Source organism: Saccoglossus kowalevskii, chromosome 1 (genome assembly GCF_978046115.1).
Source record: "Saccoglossus kowalevskii chromosome 1, keSacKowa6.1, whole genome shotgun sequence".
NCBI lineage: Eukaryota > Metazoa > Hemichordata > Enteropneusta > Harrimaniidae > Saccoglossus > Saccoglossus kowalevskii.
Window position 1 is genome coordinate 20,864,227 of NC_140641.1, and position 24,599 is coordinate 20,888,825.

Consider the following 24,599-nt stretch of genomic DNA (forward strand, 5'->3'; position numbering starts at 1 on the left):
CAGGTCATTAAACATTTTTCAAGCTTAACTTTAAATTTAACTTTTAATAAATTAATGAAAACTTTTTTTTAAATCTAATTGTCTGTTGAATATACCTTACACATTTTCGTTTTTAAATTGATTAAATTGATAAATAAAACTCATCTGCTTCTCACGTTTCTCATTCAACCAATGTCTTTTTTAATTGGATAATTTTGGGAGTTTTGTTTTTATATTTTTTTGTTTTATTTTAACGACTTTTTTTTTTTTTTACTTTACAGAGTGATCAACAATAGATTTACTTCATCGATTCGCATCAGCACCATTACACGCAAATATCAGTGCTTTACTTCCATGTTATTTGCTCATCCCCGCCATATCAGCACTGCCGGTCCCAATACATACTTAATTCATCAAATGTGACATCATGCCTAACCCGTATTGCACAGGTCGATTGGTGAAGTTCATTTAGATCATTGGAGATAATAAATCCCAAACGTGGCCGATGCCTCGTTTTGGCCCCACTGAAAAGTAAAAATGGCGGCTACTACAAAATGCTCTCCGCAGCTGTTCAGAAATATGTCACGCTTTCACCCGAGAACAATTCTTTGTAAACAACAACATTGTAGACATATCTTGACACGGACATCGCGTCCAGCTGTATATCATAACTGCAGACAGTACTACGACCCAGCTAGTTCATATAAGGAAAGCGAACTCTGGAAAATATATCACGAAACGAAAAACTGGTGTAGCGAAGGTACTGTATCGTCGCTTTCTGATTATTTGTTTTGATTGTGAATATTTCAGTATTTAGTACACAACATCTTCTAGTTACCGTGATAACATGAACAAAGAAATTGACCTTACACTTCGAAATTAGTTAGCAGGCGCTTCGTCCATTCTTAGTGGTCTGAGATCCATTGTTCATCTGGCCGTTTACGACGATCCAAATGTGACCTTACATACTCCACTGTTCCTTTTGTAATTCAGTGGTAAAATTGTTATGTAAAATTTTAAGGTAGTAACAAGGGAAAATGGTAATCGGTAACGCAATCCCATAGACATACACATGACTACAGTATTCGCCCACTTATTATATCTATGCTTTCAGGTGATATCTAGGTTATTAACTTATTATAGTAGCAACTGCATCCTTTATTAGAACGTCAATGTCACATATAAAAAATAAAACATTGCATATAGTTTTGAAATCTTCTGAAATCTGCCTAATTATGTTGCAGTGTTCTGTATTTTATTGGTATTATTATGATCTTAATTAAATCCCAAAATTTCGGGCTTGTTATTAAAAAAAAAAATTGTTGTTATGCTTTTTACAGTTTTATTTACACTGATTTGATTTACTTTGTCTTTTATTTACCCCCTCCTATATAGTGGACTTTTCTACTCGCCAATTGTCTTTGTTTCCTATTTACAGAACAAAGTGCTCCACTTATCAATGACCTTTATAAATAATAATACTTTACTTGGTACTTGCAATGATTCCCTTGCTATTAATATTAATGAGCATTTCACTGACATCACAGATTGGCATAATTTACATATTACAGGATTTGATGGGCGGGGCAATCATACATATAAGTTTACATAGATGGCTGTGAATAGCGGGCAAGCGATACTAGCATGCCAAAAAAAATTGTTGTATCGTAGAGAACTCAGAATGCATTTTTGTTGTATGTGGGTCAAATATAGAAAAATCAGATAACTGTAGAAGACTGTTTAAAGCTGACCAGAAGACGCTTACCTGTCAAGAAATTGAGTTGGCAGTGATTTGATACATTAACACTCACAAAACATTTTGCAATGCTAATTGGAGAAATATTATTGAACCTGTCAATCATTGTAGCATGCACTGAACTCCAGACTAGTGACAATCATCCCCGGTTTTGCAAGAGGGCATCCAAAGGACACAAATCTCTTGCTTGTTTTGTGCTACCCGGTTTTCGCCATTTATACACTCGCATAATATTTCATTTTATTGAAAAAACAAACATAAGAATGTATGTAAGTTGTAAGATTCACTAAGTCGGGCTAACGAATTGTTGAGTTCTAAATGACTCTGTTTGATTTTCCTTTCTTTCTCCAGCACAAAAGACTACACCATGGATCAACCCAACTGCTGTTTTCGCAAATAATGAAATAAGCTTGAGTGATATTGATGTTTATGGTTTTGACTATGATTACACATTAGCAAATTATGATAATGATATTCATAATTTGATATATGACCTTTCAAAAGAAGTGCTCATCAATAAAAAAAAGGTAAATAAAAATATTTTCTTTTCATGTCATTTTTGTTATCTTTAACTTAGTTTCAGATTGCATGAAATACTGTAATCCAAATTCAATTTTGCATTTTTGTAGACAAAACCAATTAGTACAACATATGCAAAGTTATTTCCTATACTTTTTTAGCTCCGCTGTTGACTTTGTCGAGCGGAGCTTATCATATGAGTGATTGTCCGTCGTCGTCCGTGTCAATGTTTTACTTTTTCGACTTCTTCTTGAAAACTACAAGCCTGAATGCTTTGATACTTGGTGTATATGTACCTTGGGTAGACCTCTCTTGGATTTGTTCATTTCATGATGATATCTTTAATTCTCTAATTTTGGTGAATATTTTTGTCATTTTTGGTAAAAAGTGATATTTTCAACTTCTTGTTAAAAACCGCAAGTTCAATTGCTTTGGTATTACATATATAGGTACTACATGTGGACCTCTTTCAGATTTGTTCATTTTGTAGTGATATCTTTATTTCTCTAATTTTGGTGAATATTTTTGTCATTTTTGGTAAAAAGTGATATTGTCAAGTTCTTGTTAAAAACTGCAAGTCAATTGCTTTGATATTACATATATAGATACTACATGTGGACCTCTCTCAGATTTGTTCATTTTGTAATGATATCTGTAATTCTCTAATTTTGATGAATATTTTTGTAATTTTTGGTAAAAAGTGATATTTTCGACTTCTTGTTGGAAACCGCAAGTCCAATTGCTTTGATATATTATACATATAGGTACTACATGTGGACCTCTCTCAGATTTGTTCATTTTCTAATGATATCTTCTGTTCTTTAATTGCCATGTGCATTGCTAACAGCGGAGCTATCTCAGCCGACAGGCTGCTTGTCTATATTTTTTTACCGCCCGCCGCATAACAAATCCAAGTTGAATTTTTGTGGGAGTATCTTGTATCAAAGTACTGAAGTCTTGCGCAGATGAGAAACAAGGTTATACATGGAATAACATTTTATTTCATTTCTTCTCTCCGATCAATGACATCACTTACAATTCTTTGAGAATCACAAAAATCTAATGGAAAAAAAGAATTAATTTTATTTTATTTTCGCCCTCCTCAAAAAAATTGCCTCATAAAAACCAGAGAAACAAGGAATAAAAAAAGTCTGACCTCACATAACAAACATACAAAGTCCATGAAAACATTTTTATGCTTTTTGATGGGCTAATTTAAATCCCCAGTCCCTGTAGAGGGACTGTGTTAAAAAAAAATCAAAGAAATCTTAGAAAGAACTCCCATGTGCTGAGAGTATTGAAAACACATTAAAAATTAATTCAAAATTACTTGTACTTGAGATATTGATGGAATAACTAAAAACTAATTATGTAAGTCAGGTAACTGATATGAACAGATTTGAGTGTAAAACTAATAAGGCCTGTGTAATGTAATATCTATGTACCAAGTTTCATTGAAATGTGATTAGAACAAAAAAACTATGAATTATTATTAGAGAATTAATATGAACAAATTTCAACCCAAAATTAATTTATGTACCAAATTTTATTCAAATGTGATGATCAGTAATTGAGATATCAGTGTTAATTAATTATTTTAATTAGGTGATTAATAGGCATAAATATTTACCAAAAACTAATTGGGTCTCTGCATAGTCCTAGGTTCATTGAAATGTGATGATGAATACTCTATAAAAGTTTCATTAAAATCCAATTAGTGATTCTTTATAAATCAGTGGGACATTCATGGAAAAAATTAACTAATTATGCGAATTAGGTAATTAATATCTACAATTATTTACCCTTAAAACTAATCAGGTCTCCGCATAGTCCTAGGGGATCTATGTAGCAAGTCACATTGAAATATGATGATCAGTACTTGAGTTATCAGACGAAAAGCTGAAAATTAACTAATTATGCTAATAAGGTGATTAATATGCACAAATATTTACCCCAAAACTAATCAGGTCTCTGCACAGTCCTTAAGTAACTATGTACCAAGTTTCATTGAAATGTGATGATTACTACTTGAAATATCAAAAGCTGAAAATTAATTAATTATGCAAATTAGGTAATTAATATGTACTGATATTACCCTAAAAACTATCAGATCTGTGCAGTGTCGTATGACATCTATGTACCAAGTTTCATTGAAATGTGATGATTACTACTTGAAATATCAAAAGCTGAACATTAATTAATTATGCAAATTAGGTAATTAATATGTACTGATATTACACTAAAAACTATCAGGTCTGTGCAGTGTCCTATGACATCTATGTACCAAGTTTTATTGAAATGTGATGATTACTACTTGAGATATCAGTGGAAAAGCCAAAAATTGATTAATCATTATGCAAATTAGGTAATTAATATTGCACAGATTTTTACCTAAAACTAATCAAAACTGCACATTAGTTCAGAGCATCTATGCGCCAAGTTTCATCAAAATCCAATGAGTGGTTCTTTAGATATCAGTGGAACAATCATGGAACAGCTAAAAATCAGCTAATTAGCATGCAAATTAGGTAATTAATATGCATGGATTTTTACCAAAACCTAATCAAATCTGCGCATTGGCCCAGAACATCTATGCACCAAGTTTCATCAAAAATCAATGTATGGTTCTTGAGATATCAGTGGAACAGATGGACACACATACACATACACACACACACCCCCCACACCCACACACATACAGACACACTAACTGCAAACACTCCCATTGTGTGCTTCGCACACGAGAGTCAAACATTCCATACACAAGCCATGAACAGTAGGACCAATTCAACCAATTCAATACATCATGTTTTTGAAAATAAGTTAGAAAGCTGCTCAAAGTTGATTGATGACAGGACATTTTCTTTGTGACTTGATGCAAGAAAACAATATTTCTTTATTCGCTGATTCCAAAACAAGTCTACACCTGAGTTAATGAATGATAGAATCTAAATAAATCTGTTGTGGAAACATTTGATACAACAAGAGACAGCACACAGTTTGACTATCGTTATGTTCTCTGTTTGCTGCAGTATTCTCGTATGTCTGTGATTAATGCATGTTTTTTTCTCTTGTTTTCAAGTATCCAAGACAAATTAGAGATCTTCCATATCAGCCAGACTTTGCTGTGAGAGGTCTTCATTTTGATGTGTCTAAGGTAAGAAGAAACTATAAAATAAAATAAAAATGAGAGTGCTCCCAAGCTTTCTTGTTTTCATGGTACATAGTTTTCATGTCATTATGTTTTGGTGTTTTTTCCTTATTACCTTACTTAATATGGTCACCATTTTGAATTCTGAATGGTAAGTTTACAGATCTTGTGTATTACTTTTACACTCTCTTACAACAATATAAAAACTTAAAAAACAAGGCTATTTCATGCATACAGTCAATAACTCCTATTTGCATAATGATGGCTTCTTTACTAGTAATAAATCAGTATTGTTGAATTAAAATACACTGGTACAGAAAACATTGGAAAGGTTGACACATGCCACCCATCTAAGGCTCTGTTGTTCTTTTCTTTGATATATATTTAATATCAAGTTTAAAATACAAGCACATCATCCCTTGCAAAATGATTTGAAAATAAAAATAAAATTACATTCAGGGGTGCCTACATGACCCCACTCACACATTGATGCAAGGTCTACATATACGTGTGAGATTTGTGTCTAGAATTATAAGTGGACTCTTAATTTCAAGATTTTTGTTCTTCAGATTTTCACTTATTCACGCATAAAGATATAAGCTTGCCATAGAAATTCTGTATAAAAAAACTGTAGCAATCAACTTTAATTTGAATGTTTATTCATTATTTTATCAAAGACAACATTGTTATGACATTTATAACAATGCTATAAAAAGCAGGGTACATTTGCCCGGTACATGTGCAGCAGCTTGACACTCCTCTTGACTCTGTTGACCTTAGTAAGACTACCATTAATATCCATCAGTGACAATTTCAATATATGCTGGTATTGCAGGTATTCATACTGCCTAGTATGTGAGAATGCAAAGACTTCTTGTTTCTAGTGACCTGAAATAATGAAATTAGTCGTGATTTCTGGAATCCCATATGGATATGCTCTCAGGCAATATTTGCTCTATTACCGTAAGGTAGTAGTGTATGCGTTTATGTAAATGTCGGAGGAGTTATTGATACCTTACTCCTAAAAAATATTTACTGACAGATTTTTCTGATTTTTGCCAGGACTATATTTATGACTGTTACCAATAATAAAATTTCATTCCCAAAAAAATCACCATTTCAAATTTGAAATAAATGATGCTTAATCGATTGAAGCATGATCAAATCCAATTACGTACATTTAATTATATCATTAAAACATTGACAAAATATGTCTCAATTAGCATTACACTCATGTAAGGTACTTTTAACTCATAATCAACATAAATCATCATAGAAAACTTTCTCTATTACCGGTAATGCAGAATTTAGAGAAATAAGCTGGTAAATAAACTCAATATATCTTTCTTTTGGTTGACATATGTGCCACTCTTTGAATAAGTAAATAGTAAATTTTCAAATAACTTTACAGAAATGTGAGTGATGTTATTCAATTCGGTGGGCATAGTTTGTGAGAAACTTACAGGAGTTTATGTGACATGTGCTCCCATAGAGAACGCTCAGACAGTGCTAATGTGATATCAGTAATAGCTTATTTAAATAATCCATGGATACCCACTTTTTGAACACAAACAGTTAAGAGTTAAACACACATGCAACAACATGTGTTAGGATGACATAAACAAGGTTCACAATAAATGTATTTGATTCATGTGCCTTTTATTGCAAATAGATATATTGGAAAGTTTTGGTGGCATAGAAACTTTGGTAGCGAGTTTTACTGTGTTCACATTTTGTTATTAAATTGTACTAGGGTGGTCTAATTTGTAAAATTTGCAAAATTAAATTGATTCACAATTACTGTTTCCCTCTATTGGTAATGCATTTTCAAAAGAAGTGCATTTATAAGTCTTACTTATTTCACAACCGACCTAAACTTGTGATCAGTTTTGTAATTTATTTTGATAAAACATTTACAGGGCTAAAGTCAAGAGAGCATCCACTTTCAAGGCCAAATTTCAAAAAAATAAAAATAATATTATTATTGCCTTGGCATGATTTAGAGATACATGTATTACAAGCAATTACTGTGTTTACAAAGAACACTTGGCTTTAGAGCATAAAGTGCTTACATATTTCGTATCCATCCACCAGTATACTTTCCAACCAAATGACCAAGCATGGTGGCTACTTTGCATATCAATACTACTAGTATCTAAGTTGCGTGTGCATTTAAATAATTAGCAGATTTATTGCTTTCTTGAAAGTTTAAGCCACAGTGAACCCGCCATGCTTTGAAGTCCTGGAGGAACACTGAATGATTCTCCTCTTCTTCTATTTTGGTTTTATTGTGTCTTTTTAGTCCCCGTTCGGACGCAGTCCGAAAACGGGGACTTATGTTTTGACCTGCGTGCGTGCTGACGTGCGTCCGTTTGTGCATCCGGACCTGTATCTTAGAAATGCCTGGACCAATCACAATCAAACTTCACACATACATCATACATGATATTATACATATGCACGTCAATTTGTTTCACGATCTGATTCAAGATGGCCGAATGGCGGCCATTTTTGTGCTAAAAATCATCAACACCAAGCATTTCTCGGCTGTTTATAAATGAATTTTGTTCAAACTTGGTATATACATTAGACATTATAGGACCTTGATGCACATCATTTTGTTTTACGATCTGATTCAAGATGGCCGAATGGCGGCCATTTTTGTGCTAAAAAATCCTGAAAATCAAGCATTTCTCGGCTGTTTACAGATGGATTTCGTTCAAACTTGGTACATACATTAGACACTATGGGTTCCTGATGCACGTCATTTTATTTTTCAGATTATGGATTCAAAATGGCTGACTGGCGGCCATTTTGTTTTAATGATTGGGCTTCTAGAGCCATATCACCTAAATGCTTTGACTGATTATATTCAAATTTTATATATTCATATACATCATGTTATATATATATATATACATGTATTAAAAATGGCTGATTTTGAATGCTGTTCCAGAGCAATATCTCTCAATATGGACAAGTACTTATTTGATGATCAGATACAAATGTCAATCATTTTAATGTTAAAAAATCATATTCCTGACATGGTTATAATCCAGCTATATTACTATAAAAAAAACTATATATCTTAAATTTGATAACTAAAGGGAACTGTGCCATGCATGGCTTGTTCTTTTAATTTCAGGGTTTATTGATGAAAATTGATGCGTTTCACCATATACAGCTCGGCACAGTTTATAGGTGAGTACTTGGAGGGGGGCTGTCAGTAAATACAATAGTGTATTGTAGAATACTTTATTTTCCCCTGCTGTTTTCAAGTATTGAGTCAGCAAAAATCCTTTTTTCTCTATACTTGTATATGTAATTTGTACCAAATCATTGAAAGTATATTATATATCCTAACCTGGTTTGCAGTTTTAGCGAAAAAATAAATTCATTTAATTGAAGCTGGTCTGCCTGGAAAGTAAAAAAAAAAAAAGACATTTGTATAACTTAATCAAAATGATGGTTTTCAGTATTCACAGTATTAATGACTGCTCTTTGTTTTTCTGTGTGTTATTTTCTTATAGACTTATAACGTTAATTTTTGTATGATTTTATTGATAGGGGTTTAAATCCACTGTCTGATGATGAAGTAAAAGAGTTGTATCACGGCACTCACATACCACTTAGTTTGATGAATTCTTTTTATGGATCAGTAAGTTGTCAAATCTCCTGTCAGTGTTGGTGTGATTTAGCCGTCTGATATTGATTATTAGAATGATAGTACAATATTGAATTCATTGGCATGTACATTTAATAGTTAGTGTACAGTCATCTCTGAACCATATACATCACTGTTGGGCATTCATTATTTTTTCAAGATATATGAAATGATTTGTTTTATGTTCATGTTTAGCATGGGCAGCCCTGCAACATTGACACACATGTGTTACTGTGACATTTCCTGCATCAGAATACATACTATTGTATTGGGGTTATATGACACCTGATGTAAAAATTTGATGTGAAAATATAGTGCCGTTGGTGTATGTCAAAATGGGAGAATAAAAACAAGACATCAAAGTGAAACATGAAAGTTCTGGTTTCTTTGATGTTTTTTCTGTTTTCTGAGTCAACACCACATTCATTCTATCCTCAGACACTATGCACTGAGCCATTTGGAAATGTAATTTTACTGGGTATATTGAGTATTCTTGACATGAAGTTTTTTTAGTCCCGTTTGCAGTCTATTAATACTTATTTCAATTTTCCGTCTGTGATGTCTCTAACATTTTCTCAGAAATTCTGCAGCAGATATTATTGAAACTTGGCAGGTTGATGAACAAGTCGATATGCACGTAATTTTTTTTCCAGATTTGAAAATTCAAAGTGAGTCTTTTTCAAGATTTTCATCCCAAACTACCTCTCCCTACTGCACTGAGAGAACAACTGAGCATGCTCAGAATAAATAATTAGCTTAGATTGTAATGCTAGGGTTTTTAGTGATGTCATGACCTGGTCATGACCTTGATCTGAATCAGTGACAGATGGGTTGTACCATTACCAATCTCAGTAGAAAATGTAGAGGGATGTCAGGGCTACATTTTGATGAGAATTATAATGGTGATACTGAAATAAACTCATGTCCTGGTAATATACAAAGACCTGAATTAACAAAGAAGTCAAGTTGATATTAAAGGTACATCAAGGTTTACTCAGATTTATGAATGCAGTTTCTTGGTTGCACTTGTGTACTCTGAGATTTTGGACCTGGGGTCAATGAAAGTTTTCAGTTATCAGATTAAGGGAAATCACTTTATGATGAGTTGCACCCACATAGAGTATGTATTAATTCAATTGTTTGCAGATGTTCCATGTATTATTTTAACATGAGTATTTTATAATTAAATAACGGGGACTGTGACATTCATGTCTTGTTTATATTATTAATATGTTTTTAGTCCCCGTTCGGACGTAGTCCGAAAACGGGGACTTATGTTTTGCCCTGTGTGCGTTCGTGCGTGCGTCCGTGATCACCTGTATCTCGAACATGCATGGACCGATAAGTTCAAACTTCACTCATACATCACACATTATATGGGACATATGCACATGCATTGTTTTCATGATCCGATTAACGATAGCCGAATAGCGGCCATTTTAAGGCCGAAATTGCATCAAAATCGCACATTTTCACCATTCCGAACCCGGATCTCAGTTATGCATGGACGGATTTTGTTCAAATTTGATACATACATTAAACATAATAGGACCTTGATGCACGTCATTTTTTTTTTTTGGATCGGGTTTGAAATGGCCGACTGGCGGCCATTTTGTTTTAAAGAATTCAGATCTGGATCCATATCTGAGACATGTCTGGATTGATCAAGTTCAAACTTCACACACACAAGGTACATCATGTCACAAATATGTATGTGCATTTGTTTCATGATCTCTTTAACGATAGCCAAATGGCGGCCGCTTTAATGCCGAAAATGCATTGAAATCGCACATTTTCACCATTCCGGACCCAGATCTCAGTTATGCATGGACCGATTTCGTTCAAATTTGGTACATACATTAAATATAATAGGACCTTGATGCACGTCATTTTTTTTTCGGATCAAGTTCAAAATGGCCGACTGGCGGCCATTTTGTTTTAAAGAATTCAGTTCTGGATCCGTATCCGAGACATGTCTGGATTGATCAAGTTCAAACTTCACACACACAAGGTACATCATGTCACAAATATGTATGTGCATTTGTTTCATGATCTCTTTAACGATAGCCAAATGGCGGCCGCTTTAAGGCCGAAAATGCATTGAAATCGCACATTTTCACCATTCCGGACCCAGATCTCAGTTATGCATGGACCGATTTCGTTCAAATTTGGTACATACATTAAATATAATAGGACCTTGATGCACGTCATTTTTTTTTCGGATCAAGTTCAAAATGGCCGACTGGCGGCCATTTTGTTTTAAAGAATTCAGTTCTGGATCCGTATCCGAGACATGTCTGGATTGATCAAGTTCAAACTTCACACACACAAGGTACATCATGTCACAAATATGTATGTGCATTTGTTTCATGATCTCATTAACGATAGCCAAATGGCTGCCGCTTTAAGGCCGAAAATGCATTGAAATCGCACATTTTCACCATTCCGGACCCAGATCTCAGTTATGCATGGACGGATTTCGTTCAAATTTGGTACATACATTAAACATAATAGGACCTTGATGCACGTCATTTTTTTTTCGGATCAAGTTCGAAATGGTCGACTGGCGGCCATTTTGTTTTAAAGAATTCAGTTCTGGATCTGTATCCGAGACATGTCTGGATTGATCAAGTTCAAACTTCACACACACAAGGTACACCATGTCACAAATATGTATGTGCATTTGTTTCATGATCTCATTAACGATAGCCAAATGGCGGCCGCTTTAAGGCCGAAAATGCATTGAAATCGCACATTTTCACCATTCCGAACCCGGATCTCAGTTATGCATGGACCGATTTTGTTCAAATTTGGTACATACATTAAACATAATAGGACCTTGATGCACGTCTTTTTTTTTTCGGATCAAGTTCGAAATGGCCGACTGGTGGCCATTTTGTTAAAGAATTCAGTTCTGGATCTGTATCCAAGACATGTCTGGATTGATCAAGTTCAAACTTCACACACACATGGTACATCATGTCACAAATAGATATGTGCATTTGTTTCATGATCCGCTTAACAATAGTTGAATGATGGCCATTTTAAGGCCGAAAATGCATCAAAATCACGTATTAACACAATTCCGGAACCAGATCTCAGTCATGCATGGATGGATTTTGTTCAGATTTAGTACAATGTGTTGTACATATGCAGGTGCATTTCGGTCATGATCTGCTTTGAATGTATATGTCACTCAAATATGAACGGAACGGGGACGTGTCATTGACAATGAATTGTTAATTTGACTTCTCAACTCTCTAAAATTGTGCATTTTTAGTTGATGGATAATAAAAATAAACTGCACCACTTGTGATGAAATTCTTGAATTTCAAACTGAGATTAATGATTATTTTCAACAACACACATTCAATCTCACTTTTTATTTGCCTTCCAGGGTGGTCATATGCGACAGATGATGGACCTTTTCTCCATTCCAGAGATGACATTATTGGCCAATGTTATACAGGTATTGGTATTGAACTTTGACCTTTCTGGGATATATCATATGATTATATACTTAGTACGCCAAACCTTGGTGTCTCATGACCCTTTAAACATTTCCTGAGCAATTGAAACTTAAAGTGCTGCTGAACTGGAACTTGAACTGTGTCATAGATTACTAGTACTTCTTGTTTTGGGAATATTTTCAAGAATACCAATGTCGTCTTGCTGTCATTTTGAAAATGATGGTTTATACCCCTTTCATTGCTGAATGTTTTCCTATTTTCTATGACGTTGAAGTCAGTCTTTATAAAATCAGATTCAGATTATTTTTGGATTGGGGTAGCAGTGATGAAATTGCTTGTTTGGTCAGTTGTTCAATTCGGCACTTGAAATATAGAACTTGAGTTGACCATAGCCTGGAAATTGTTTGTTCTGAACACATTCATTTTGTGTATTTTATACAGACGAGCCAAGTGTTTGTCAATATTTCATATTAATGACTTTAAAAAGAGTGATTTTTTTTTTTTATTTTCCAGTATTTCATAGAAAAGAACATCCCATATGATCCAGAATATTTGTTTTTTGATATCAATGTAAGTTATTTGTTAATTTTAAAATTCCAGCAATATTCAAGACATTTGTGGGCAGTTTAATTATAGTTTGACATTTTCACCACCAGTATTCATCACCACTATTCAGAAAATAGGCCTGTTTATAGTATGCACTTTTCTACGAAGATTGGGACAAAAATAGCCAAATTTTTTGAGTAAAAACTAAAAATCAACTAAATTTGTTTCTGTTGGCTCCAAAATTAGGGTTCATTTCCAGAAATATTGAAGAATATAGGGAAAAAGTTGAGAATAATGTGGGTGAGATATTATTGTGGTGAAAAAATTAACATGTGCTCAGTGGTAGGCTAGACCAAGACACGGTGTAGAAGCATAACCATACTGTGCAGGGCTTGAAATGAAACAATATTTCTTTGTAGCCTAGTGGTATACCAGGTTGATGACATGGTAATTTTGGGTAGTTCGTTATTTGAAAATTGATAACCGTAAAGCAAGAATTGGAAGTCTGTATGCCTTGAACTACTGCTTGTATCATGAAATAACGTTAGTTAATATTTTTTAGACTGTGAAAAAAAAATGTAATCATAAAAAAACAATTCAATTGTAAATAAATTGATCCTAGATACATTTGCTACTCTTTCAGGTGAACTATAAAGGTCACTTTGTCTGTTATTAACATTAATTTTAACTTTTTTTCAACCTATTTTTGTATTATCTTGTTGTCAGGATGCTGTCAAAAGTATACATTATTCTGGAGCGATGCATCAAACCGTTCAAAATAATATTGGTGAGTTAATGCCAATTAATGATAATATAAGGTTATTACGAAGATACCTCAAAGTATGCACGAAGACAGTACAGCGGCAGTATCGACCGACGCGCAGCGGAGGTCGATGCGACAGCGCACTGTCTGAGTGCATACTTTCAGGTATCTTCGTAATAACCTTATTATTATACATCTTTTCCTTCCAAAGATACATGGGAATGCCAAAATTCAACAAGTTTATAACAGAATCAGTGAACTTCTTTGTAAGGAGTCCGGTCAAACCCTGGTGGCAGCCATGTTTGTTTTTATTATTAGAGGACGCTTACATGCGTAATCATTCCATATTTGGAATTCGGATTTCCTAATATGGTAGTATGAAAATACCCCGTAAAATACCGCAAAATTACGACACGCTGTAACTTATGGCGTTACAGTAACAGGTGTATAATAATATCTATTCCATGGAAGATGTGAATTGAATATGTTAATAGTTCTGACATTAAAAATAAAAGAAAGAATTGCATTTATGTTAAATAACTGCGCGAGTTCAAGCATGTAGTGTCATAGTGAACTCTTTTGTAAAATTTTACATTTTCTTCAGTTCTTGGCTTATTGACAGTTCACAAAACAATACATACAACATCATGGTTAATAATAATTGTAAACTCTCTCCAAAGTTTACAAATCTTTACTAAGTTTTGTTCTTGGTTTGTTTTGTATATAATTTTGTGTTCTGCAGTTTGATAAAATCGTTATTTTCGCTGCTAAAGCGAAATTCACTGAATTAAATTCACGTGAACATGTGAAATAGAAACACCAGTGAAAAATAGTGAAAATAAATGGTTTTACAGTAAATGCTTGAATGTAAAGCTGAGGGCAGAGCAATGTTTGTACTGACAATAGTGTAGCGTGCAGGTAATGGTTTCTAGGACAGATGAATGTTGAATGTGATAGTAAGGATCCTTTGCCAGTTTTATCTCAATAGGTACTGGTAGAACAATTAAACATACCAAAGTGAACAAAAGTCTGGCAAAAAATCAGACAAGGAAGTCTATTACACACATTTGAAACAGTGAACATAAGCATGGCATTTTATAATCTGCCAACAAATCAAGACAGGTGGGGGGGGGGGGGTCACATGACCACGAGTGGTATAATGCATGTTATTCATTGTCAGTGTGAAACACTCATTAATGCATCAACAATAATTACAGTCTTTTTTGTCGTCTCTTTACAGAACAGTACTTGGAGAAATGCAAAAATATCCCAGAGTTCTTGAATAGACTTGTTAATTGCAAGCGTAAAATTTTCCTAATTACCAACAGTTCCTACAACTTTGTGTAAGTGTAAATGTTTTGTGAGAATTGATAATTGCAATGTTTATCGATGATATTTTGTACAACAAAGCTCTCTCTTCGTCAAGAATGTCCTGGAACCATATATTGCAATGTATATATATGTATCGGGTAACCATTTTAATGTTGCAGTCTGCGAGCTTTGGTAGAGCTTTCACTATTATGTGACATATTTGATGTTCAAAATTTGTGCGCATTGTAGGAGAAAAAAAACAGGAGTTTGCTTTGTTTTGAATTACTATGGCCCTGAATAATAATGAAACTGAAGCGAATCATTGTTAACCTAGCATGCTGGAATACTAATCAAATGTGTTATCATAGGTTATAGAAACACATAATCAAATGGAAATCTGAAACACTCACAGTGTTCAGATGTGTTGAAAAGCATTGAAATTTGAGTGTTACCTCCTGTAATTATATATTTTCCACAATTTGCAAAAATTCAGATCTTCAAATATTTCAAATACCAGTCACAGTTCCAAAACTGGAATAAAGCTGTATGGATGCCCTCAGATTACAACTTATACCGATATCATAATACCTAGTCTCAACACCTTTTTCAGTCTGAGATTGTATTAACCCTAAATTCTCCTTCCTGGACTCAAAAAATTAGAGAGAGACTCTCATCACTAGACAATTACTACCAGTATTTAAATAATAGTTAGACAACTATGGTTATAATCATCACAGCACTCACCATAAATCCAGAATAGAACCTTGGTTACCTGGCTGGGCGTCCTTGGAGGCACCAATATGCAAATCAATTGTCTTCTTTTCCCAGCGATCGCAAGGAACGTGCCTGAGGTGAACAGGTAGTGTAATTAATTGCCAGTAACTGAATAACAATAGAACTGGGTGAAACAATTTTTCTATTTTTAGCTCTGTTGTCGACTTTGTCAATCAGAGCTTATCATGTGCGTGATCGTCCATCAGCATCTGGCATCTGTCGTTTGTGTCAACTTTTTACCTTTTAAACTTCTTCTTGAAAACTACAATTCTTATTGCTTTGATGCTTGGTGTATTTGTACCGCTCTTAGATTTGTTCATTTCATGATGATATCTTCAATTGAAATGTGCATTGCTAAAAGCGGAGCTATCTCAGCCGACGGACTGCTTGTTGTATAGTCTTATACAATATCTCCTGAATCATGCAAATATGTCCATATTTAATATTATATTATTTTGTTTTGACAGAGAGAAAGGTATGAATTATATAGTTGGTGCAGATTGGATGGATTTATTTGATATTGTTGTTACACAGGCTAGAAAACCATCATTTTACAGTGAGAATAAAAGGTCTGTGTATTTTTTGTTTAATTATGGATCTACATAATATAGATTCACCGTCATGCATTCATCTGTCCCTCGGACATGCATAGACTGATTACACTCAGTATTCACATGCATACCGGTAATCAAGAATCCCGACTGTTAGCAATTTTAGTGCTGAAAATGTACTGAGATTTTTTGACCAGTGAATAATCATTTAATGATTGCAATCATTCCATGATTGTGTTACAACTTGCTGCATGTATCGTATAATTTCTATTCATTATTTTAATATTTTTAATATTTTAAAATGGACGTAAATTGAACCGTAACATTTTAGTCCATGTTAAAACTGTTTGAGCAACTGCCGTCGGTCTCATTTCATGGATATACCTCGACTGATTTTGAATGGAAGACTTATGCATGACCGGTGGCCATTTATTGTCCTAAAACAAAACATTCTTGCATGCCCACAGTGCAAATTAAAAATAAAAGATTTATCGCATTTATTGTCTTCCACATGATTTCTTTGAAAGAAGAGTAGCCTTACTGTTTTTTAATTTATCATTTTTTTTTTTTTTTTAAGGAGACCATTTCGCCATTTTGATAGATACCACAGAGTACCACAATGGACGAAAGTGGACAAGTTTGAAAAAGGACAAATATACTTGGAGGTTGGCGACTCATTTTTACCTTGTCCGTTTCATTTTAGATAGAGGTCAAAGGGGAGGGGGAAAATGTCTGTTTTTGTTGTCGTCGTTGATCTCATCATAAAACCTTTTCTTGTGGTTACAATTGGTTTTTATCTAATTTCTTTCAAATTTGGATATTATATTTACCAGTTTGGAATCTTGGCCAAGTTTGATGTTGGTATATCTTCTATAGTATGTGTATTTTTCAAGATATTGGTTAAATTTCAATTACAATTGTCTTCTTCTTGTGGTTACAATAACTTGTTGTAACAATTCCAATTTAATCATCACTATAAAATGTCAACCAAGTTCAATATGGCTGTAACTAGCAAGTGCAATTATCAAGATAAATGTATGGAGTAAAATTTTGCTATAATAAAACGTTTGTTGGATGTAGAAATAAGTGGACAGAAGAATACATTTATACTGCTGATATTGAGAACAAGATAGTAAAAACATAATGTTCTTTCCAAGATCTGTCAATTAGATGAGTCTAATAAACTGATGTGTAGTATAAATAAAAATATACAGTGTTCTTTTCCCGCCAACTCTAGCTATTATTTAATTTTGCCATATTTATTACTGCACTATTATTTTAACTTTTATACAATTCATTTTAAATTATTCTGTAAGGGAAATTGCAGTTAACACAGTACATGTAGTATTAATTAAGGAATACATTGACTAGTTCTTTTCTTGTTAAATTTTGCTTATATATGTTGCTGTATGTTTTATGAACTTTTACATAATTCATGTTAAATTATTCTATAAGGGACATTGAGATTAATTTAGTACATGTAGTATTATTCAAGGAACATGAATGTAATTATGATGACTTCATCATTGAGCACCTAAATTTTAGCCAGTATTTTCTACACAAAATGTTTAGATATATTATTACATTGTATGAGGACTTATACTCACTTTTGGCATGCAAAGAAAAGATTTTGTGTCGCTAGTTTTCATCCATCCAACCAACCATTTGTTGTTTTATTTAGATTCTCAATGGGCAAGGTTGTAATAGCTATGCTATGTTTATAATTTAAATTTTTAAGAATCATGTAGTCTTTTCTTAAATCAAATTTGCCACTGAAAACCGCTTATTTTTATTCTCTGGGAAAATTAAATGATGTATTTGTTATATTACTAGCGCTTACACTAACGTAAATGACAGGTGAGTCTATGGTCAAAATAATTCATATGTTAATGTTTCGGCATGCAATAAATCATAAACCTTAGAAAGGTCAATGAATAAATGCACTTGTTAGTTTATACATACATGTGCACTTCTAATAGAGATGTGCTTATAATAGAACAAAATGAGTAAAGGTAACGATATTTTACTGCTTAATGTATGCATATAATTAGAGAAAATGTTACTCAGGAAATGAATTTTCACTAAGCATGTCAATGATGTTTGGAGGGAACATTATTATCGTACATGAAAGTAACTGTACTTTTGGCTCCAGTGCTTAAGCACACAATGGATGTAACTTGTGTCTAACTGTTTTGCAAAAATATGGAGTCATTTTAATAATCAGGTTTATTTTGTGAAAAATGACACAAGTTGGGATTAGTGCTCAAAGGATTAAACTGGAATCAACTCTAATTAAAAATGGTAAAATATGTCAAAATATGTCATTTGTATATTTAAAATGTCACTTAATGTTGTAACTTTGGTTTTCTACATAGGGCAATTTGGAACTGTTTCACAAAATGACTGGATGGGTTGGATCATCAGTCATGTACTTTGGAGACCATGTTTACAGTGACTTGGCTGATCCAAGTCTCCGCAGCGGCTGGAGAACAGGTGCAATTATCCCAGAATTAGAGGTAAGAAGAAGAACCATGCTGAGAAATGACAATTAAAATGACATCTGCCAGCTCAGAATAAAATAGCATGTCTAGAATTGAAAAGAATGTAAAAAAAAAAGGTTGACTTGAGAAACTAACGATTTCCATAAATTGTGATTGCCTTTATTATTATATATAGCTTCTAAGTAATAACACTTTTAATTTTATTCACATTGATTGTGCATCTTCTATAGCAACTAAATAGTATGTTAGTCCTGATTTACTGTTTTCAACATACTGTAATTTTCATAAAAACTTGTTTTTCTTTATTTTCTAGTCTGAAATCAATACTATGAATTCAGATGTTTACAAAGAATCTCTAACATGGCTCGTTGCATTACAGAACCTCATTGAAACAATGCAGGTGAGATTATAAAAGCTTTGTTTGTTTGTTTGTTTGTTTGTTTGTTTGTTTACAGTAGATGGTAATAATTAATATATATATATATATTTCTGTAAAGATATATTCTCGGTAAAATTCAGTTAAATGTTGTTTATATTTCGAGTATCCTGGCCAAAAATCAATTCTGAAAATTACATCATTTTTGTTTTACTGATTAAAACCTGACATATGATTCTGTTTATCAACTAAGTTATTATTGTTTTCATCACGATAAACTTGTCATGCGTTTTTGTTTTGAAATCTGCTTTGATGTTCAAAATTTGCTGCAAGGCAGTGACCACATGAGTAAAATAGTTGTCCTATGAATTCAGATGGGGAATGACCTTATATATCTATGCAGGTAACAACTAAAGAGTCTGGTGTTATTAAGAGCCTTATTTTCGAAAAATTGAAAGTTGTATTTTAGTGGAAAGTTGTCATTTTGGCACTATTATAATGCTTTTACCATTGGTTCCTATGGCAGAGATATTATGCAATATCTCAAAATCTAGTCTGGTGACATAAGCTGAACAAATCATATATTGTTAATGATGGAGTACTTTTTGTTGTTCTGAATTATTTAAAAAATCTGGGTGTAAAAAAATGCAATTTTTCTTTAACATTATGTGTTCTATGAAATTGTTCTAAAAATAATGATTTTCAAGAAATATTATCGGTAGGACACGTTTCTTAAAAAACTTTACTGTAACACACAAAATGATGCTATTTTATTATACCATGGGACATTAGCTTCATGATTGTACATAATAAACTAATAAACATTGTCATGCGATTTATAACCAATTTTGACAAAAATTATGAGTACCTTATAAAGGGAAAGTGCTTCACATCAAATATTGATTTTGTGATATGATCCATCTTTAATCAATGAACAGAAAATGCCACAAACTCAATTACAAATGAAACTTTGGAAATGATTGGAGATTTTCAACTATTGGCAAGAAACTTCTGACATTATTATTGGGTGCAGTCAATCAAAATAACATAAAGGTTTTAACTAATGCTATTGTAATTGTTAATATTAGGCTAATCAATCTCCTGACTGTCAGGCTGTGATACAAGAATGGTTGAATGAAAGAAATAAACTAAGGTAAGTCAGTTAGGCTTGTGTTGTCTGTCATGGCTTCTTGGTCTGAATACATATAGACATATTAACTGCCTGTATTTTGATAACAGCGCATGGTCTGTTTCTGGCCATCATCAACAAAATCCAAGAGGGGATATGTGCTATTTCCTGAATCTAGTTGATGGGTGTTTTGTAACATGTCACATCTAGATTATGCTACATTCAGAGAGTGTTTGGTCCCTAACTTTCATTCAGTATCAGAGATTGGTGTTCTATTTGCAACAATACAAATAAATTATTAGAATATGCAACACTGTAATTATGTGTTCTCACCAGATTTACATGCAGTAATTCATGATGTGAATATGCATATGCACATCTTTTGTTGTCACGTTTTGACAATAGCTGCACAAGTCATTGTTTGAGTCAGAGGCTTCACATTCCTCATCATGACATCTGAATACAGGGATTGTCAAAACTAGGACTTATGGTTTGCCAGACTCGATAGATTTTGTAATATAAGTGTCCATCAAATAATCAATATATTGTTCATCAGATGATTTTTTTTATTTGCAGGATACTGACTAAAGAAGTGTTTAACCCAAGGTTTGGTAGTTTATTCAGAACGTATCACAACCCTACGTACTTTTCTCGACGTCTCTCAAGGTTTGCCGATTTCTACACATCTGATATAATTAATCTTTTGAATTACTCAACGGATCACACGTTTTATCCAAGAAGAGCTGCTTTACCGCATGAAAACTACTACCATGCCGGTATGTCTTATCACAACCCAGAGCTGTAAGTATGATGGCTTTAGATTCTTGATTCAATGTATTGATGATGCGATAGATCCACATGGAATTTGGACATTCCATCATAATTACATTTTGTGTGCCCGTTTACAGTTTGCGTGCTCGTTTACAGTTTGCGTGCTCGTTTACAGTTTGCATGCTCGTTTCCAGTTTGCGTGCTCGTTTACAGTTTGTGTGCTCATTTACAGTTTGTGTGCTCGTTTACAGTTTGCGTGTTCGTTTACAGTTTGCGTGCTCGTTTACAGTTTGCGTGCTCGTTTACAGTTTGCGTGCTTGTTTACAGTTTGTGTGCTCGTTTACAGTTTGTGTGCTCATTTAGAGTTTGTGTGCTTGTTTACAGTTTGCATGGTCGTTTACAGCTTTTGTGCTAGTTTACAGTTTGTGTGCTCGTATACAGTTTGTGAGCTTGTTTACATTTTGTGTGCTCGTTTACAGTTTGTGTACTTGTTTACAGTTTGCATGGTCGTTTACAGCTTTTGTGCTCATTTACAGTTTGTGTGCTCGTATACAGTTTGTGTGCTTGTTTACCTTTTGTGTGCTCGTTTACAGTTAGTGTGCTCGTTTACAGTTAGTGTGCTCGTTTACAGTTTGTGTGCTTGTATACAGTTTGTGTGTTTGTTTACAGTTTGCATGGTCGTTTACAGCTTTTGTGCTCATTTACAGTTTGTGTGCTCGTTTACAGTTTGTGTGCTTGTTTACCTTTTGTGTGCTCGTTTACAGTTTGTGTGCTCATTTACAGTTATGTGTAATGAGTTGTATATCTTTGGTAACTTATTATTCACATAAAACCAATGTGAAATATTAATGATAATACCGGTAGGTTGAACATACATTTACAAATCATTTATTCATTAAAAATTTTCTTCTTTTTTTACAGACTCTAGATTCAAATGTATACCACACACAGCTTTATTTGTACAAAATGTCAGTACTTCACATTTTTTGGGAGCAATTAATAAAGTATTAATACCGTGTGCTAAGATACTACCAATGTAATTTAAATATCACCAGTGTAATTTATATAAAATTTACATATATAAGATTTTGTTTATAATACATAAGCATAGTGTGTATGAAAGTGTACAGCTATTTATTTGTGATTATATAGTATCATACTGTGATTTACATTGACAAACATGTACCGTACTCGAGCATGTTAGCTCCCATGCCCGCTCAAGCACCCAACCCCTACTTTTATATATTCTGGGTCAAATTCGGCAAAGCGCCCACCCCTTCAAAATGCAACAAATTTAAAACTTGGTCTTTGATAAATGCGTAACGCATGGATATCGGCCACTATGAATATGTTTGGAATGCATAGACCATGGTAACAGTGCGTAAATGACCTGGTAATAAAAGTAAAATGCGATAAATGTTTTATGCCATATTCATTTTACCATTTCGTTTATTCGTCGAAATCAATCCCAACAGATCGTACTTCAACATCGATAATTCACTTCCACATTGTGTTACCAGAAAGTCTTCGAGAGTTTCCGAAGAATTGCATCGGTACAACACAGCATTCTGATTGATTACATGTAATAATAGACGCTGTTGCAGGTCAAATCATGCAAATGCATCATGGCGGAAAGTGTTTTTCATCGAGACTTTATGTACAATCCAACATATTCATCGGTGGAGATAATGATGAGAATTTTGACTTCTGTGTTCCAACAGACTCTAATATTTTTAATCTCGTAAATTAGTATTGTAATAAGATGTGCATATTTTTTGTGATCTTTGCTGTTTCATTGTAAAAGTCAATGACGACGCAACTAATCGTAATTTGATTTTCCCTCAAAAACGTAATATCTCCCTCAATTTGTCACATGAAAAAAATTAAAATTTGCACTCTTTTCCATGGGGGGTGCTCTGGTAAGCATCCACCTCTAAAAAAACAAGATTTTCTGAGTTGAGGACCCTGGGCGCTAACATTGTCAAGTATGGTAAATACATTCAATGCTAAATGAAACTTTCTTATATTGCAATAGAAATTTTAATAAATATCATAAAAAGTGTATACAAGTTCTTTAACATAGGATGTTTGAAAGTCTATGTCTAAAATAGAAAATGGCTTCCTATGATACAAATGCATGGTGCAACTTATAATTTCTTGTTTGGACAAATTTTGTCTTCAATTCTGAGCTGTGTACCTGTTTTAATCCCCCTCGGTAACTACCTCCTCAGCTTGATATTTGCTCCTTGAGCATCTACCCATCATTCAGATGATCTGAATATAAATGTTTCATTCTTGCCACTTTTATCAGTATTTTGTGCAGGTTATGTTTTCTTATGATAATATTATATAATATATGTTTACATGCAATATTTTGTGATTTTGTAAAACAATTTTATATTTACATGTCTCTATGTAGTGTGTTTGTACTTCAATGTTCATTGCTTTCACTTAGTGATTTTTAGTGCACGACCTGAATATCAAGTTCTTGGTGTTGTGCCTATACATCTGCTTGTGCAGAAATGATTGGCATTTCTTGAAATTACATTGAACACGCCCATTTTCTGTAGAGTCTATGGTTGTGTGTACATCATGTAGGTTTGTACAACTGCTTTGATTTCCCTATGGGACAAAATCCCATTCTACTTTTATATGCATGGAATATGCAATTTAGTATGTTGAACTGAAGACCACATACATTTCATAGAAAACATTTCTATGTTTTGCTTTTATAATAGAGAGAATATGTGTATATTTTAGAGTCATGGCATTACTGCGCAGCAGTTATCTACTCTGTTTTTAGAAGTGTTGTATTATAGCAATGTATTTGACAGGCAAAATGCAATATACCAGGCAGCTATGATTTTATAAAAAAACAAAAACATGTTTATATTTTAATGGTCAGGATTGTTAATGTTAACATTTATGAATGTTTTAAATATAAAAAAATAAGATTGCATATTTTAAATTTAAATGTTACAAGCTGTAATTTAAAGTTTAAGTATTTTAAAAGTCAATCAGTTTATTTTATCATAGGTGCAATACATTTTTTCACCCATATTTATCAATAAATCTGCAATTCTGTGAAACCAAATCTATCTGGTCGGACATTTCATTGTTTTAATGTATGTGGTAGTCAGCCACACCTTCCTGACTTGTTAGTCTGTGAGTCATTAAGTGTAGAAAACACCATGGGACAAAGCGGTGTTGTGAGGGCATAACCCAAAACAACTCCCAGATGCCCCATGGTGTTAGCTACTTATAAACGGACTGCTTTAAAGATTGATGCTACTGGTAAGCACTGTAGCCATTGTTTACTAATCACTCAGTCCCCTCCA

At 33.4% G+C, this 24,599-nt stretch overlaps 1 protein-coding gene across 1 annotated transcript; it reads left to right on the forward strand.

Moving 5' to 3' along the window:
- Positions 1-511: 511 nt before the first annotated feature.
- On the forward strand, positions 512-24,355 carry LOC100376076 (5'-nucleotidase domain-containing protein 3-like). Its single transcript, XM_002738579.4, has 16 exons — positions 512-739; positions 2,087-2,262; positions 5,337-5,411; positions 8,551-8,606; positions 8,973-9,063; positions 12,467-12,538; positions 13,053-13,109; positions 13,812-13,872; positions 15,089-15,191; positions 16,401-16,502; positions 17,062-17,149; positions 18,860-19,000; positions 19,299-19,385; positions 20,450-20,514; positions 21,067-21,291; positions 22,183-24,355. Exons 1-16 carry the CDS (start codon positions 517-519, stop codon positions 22,187-22,189), a joined length of 1,629 nt encoding a protein of 542 aa, XP_002738625.2. The 5' UTR covers positions 512-516; the 3' UTR covers positions 22,190-24,355.
- The last annotated feature ends 244 nt before the right edge of the window (positions 24,356-24,599 follow it).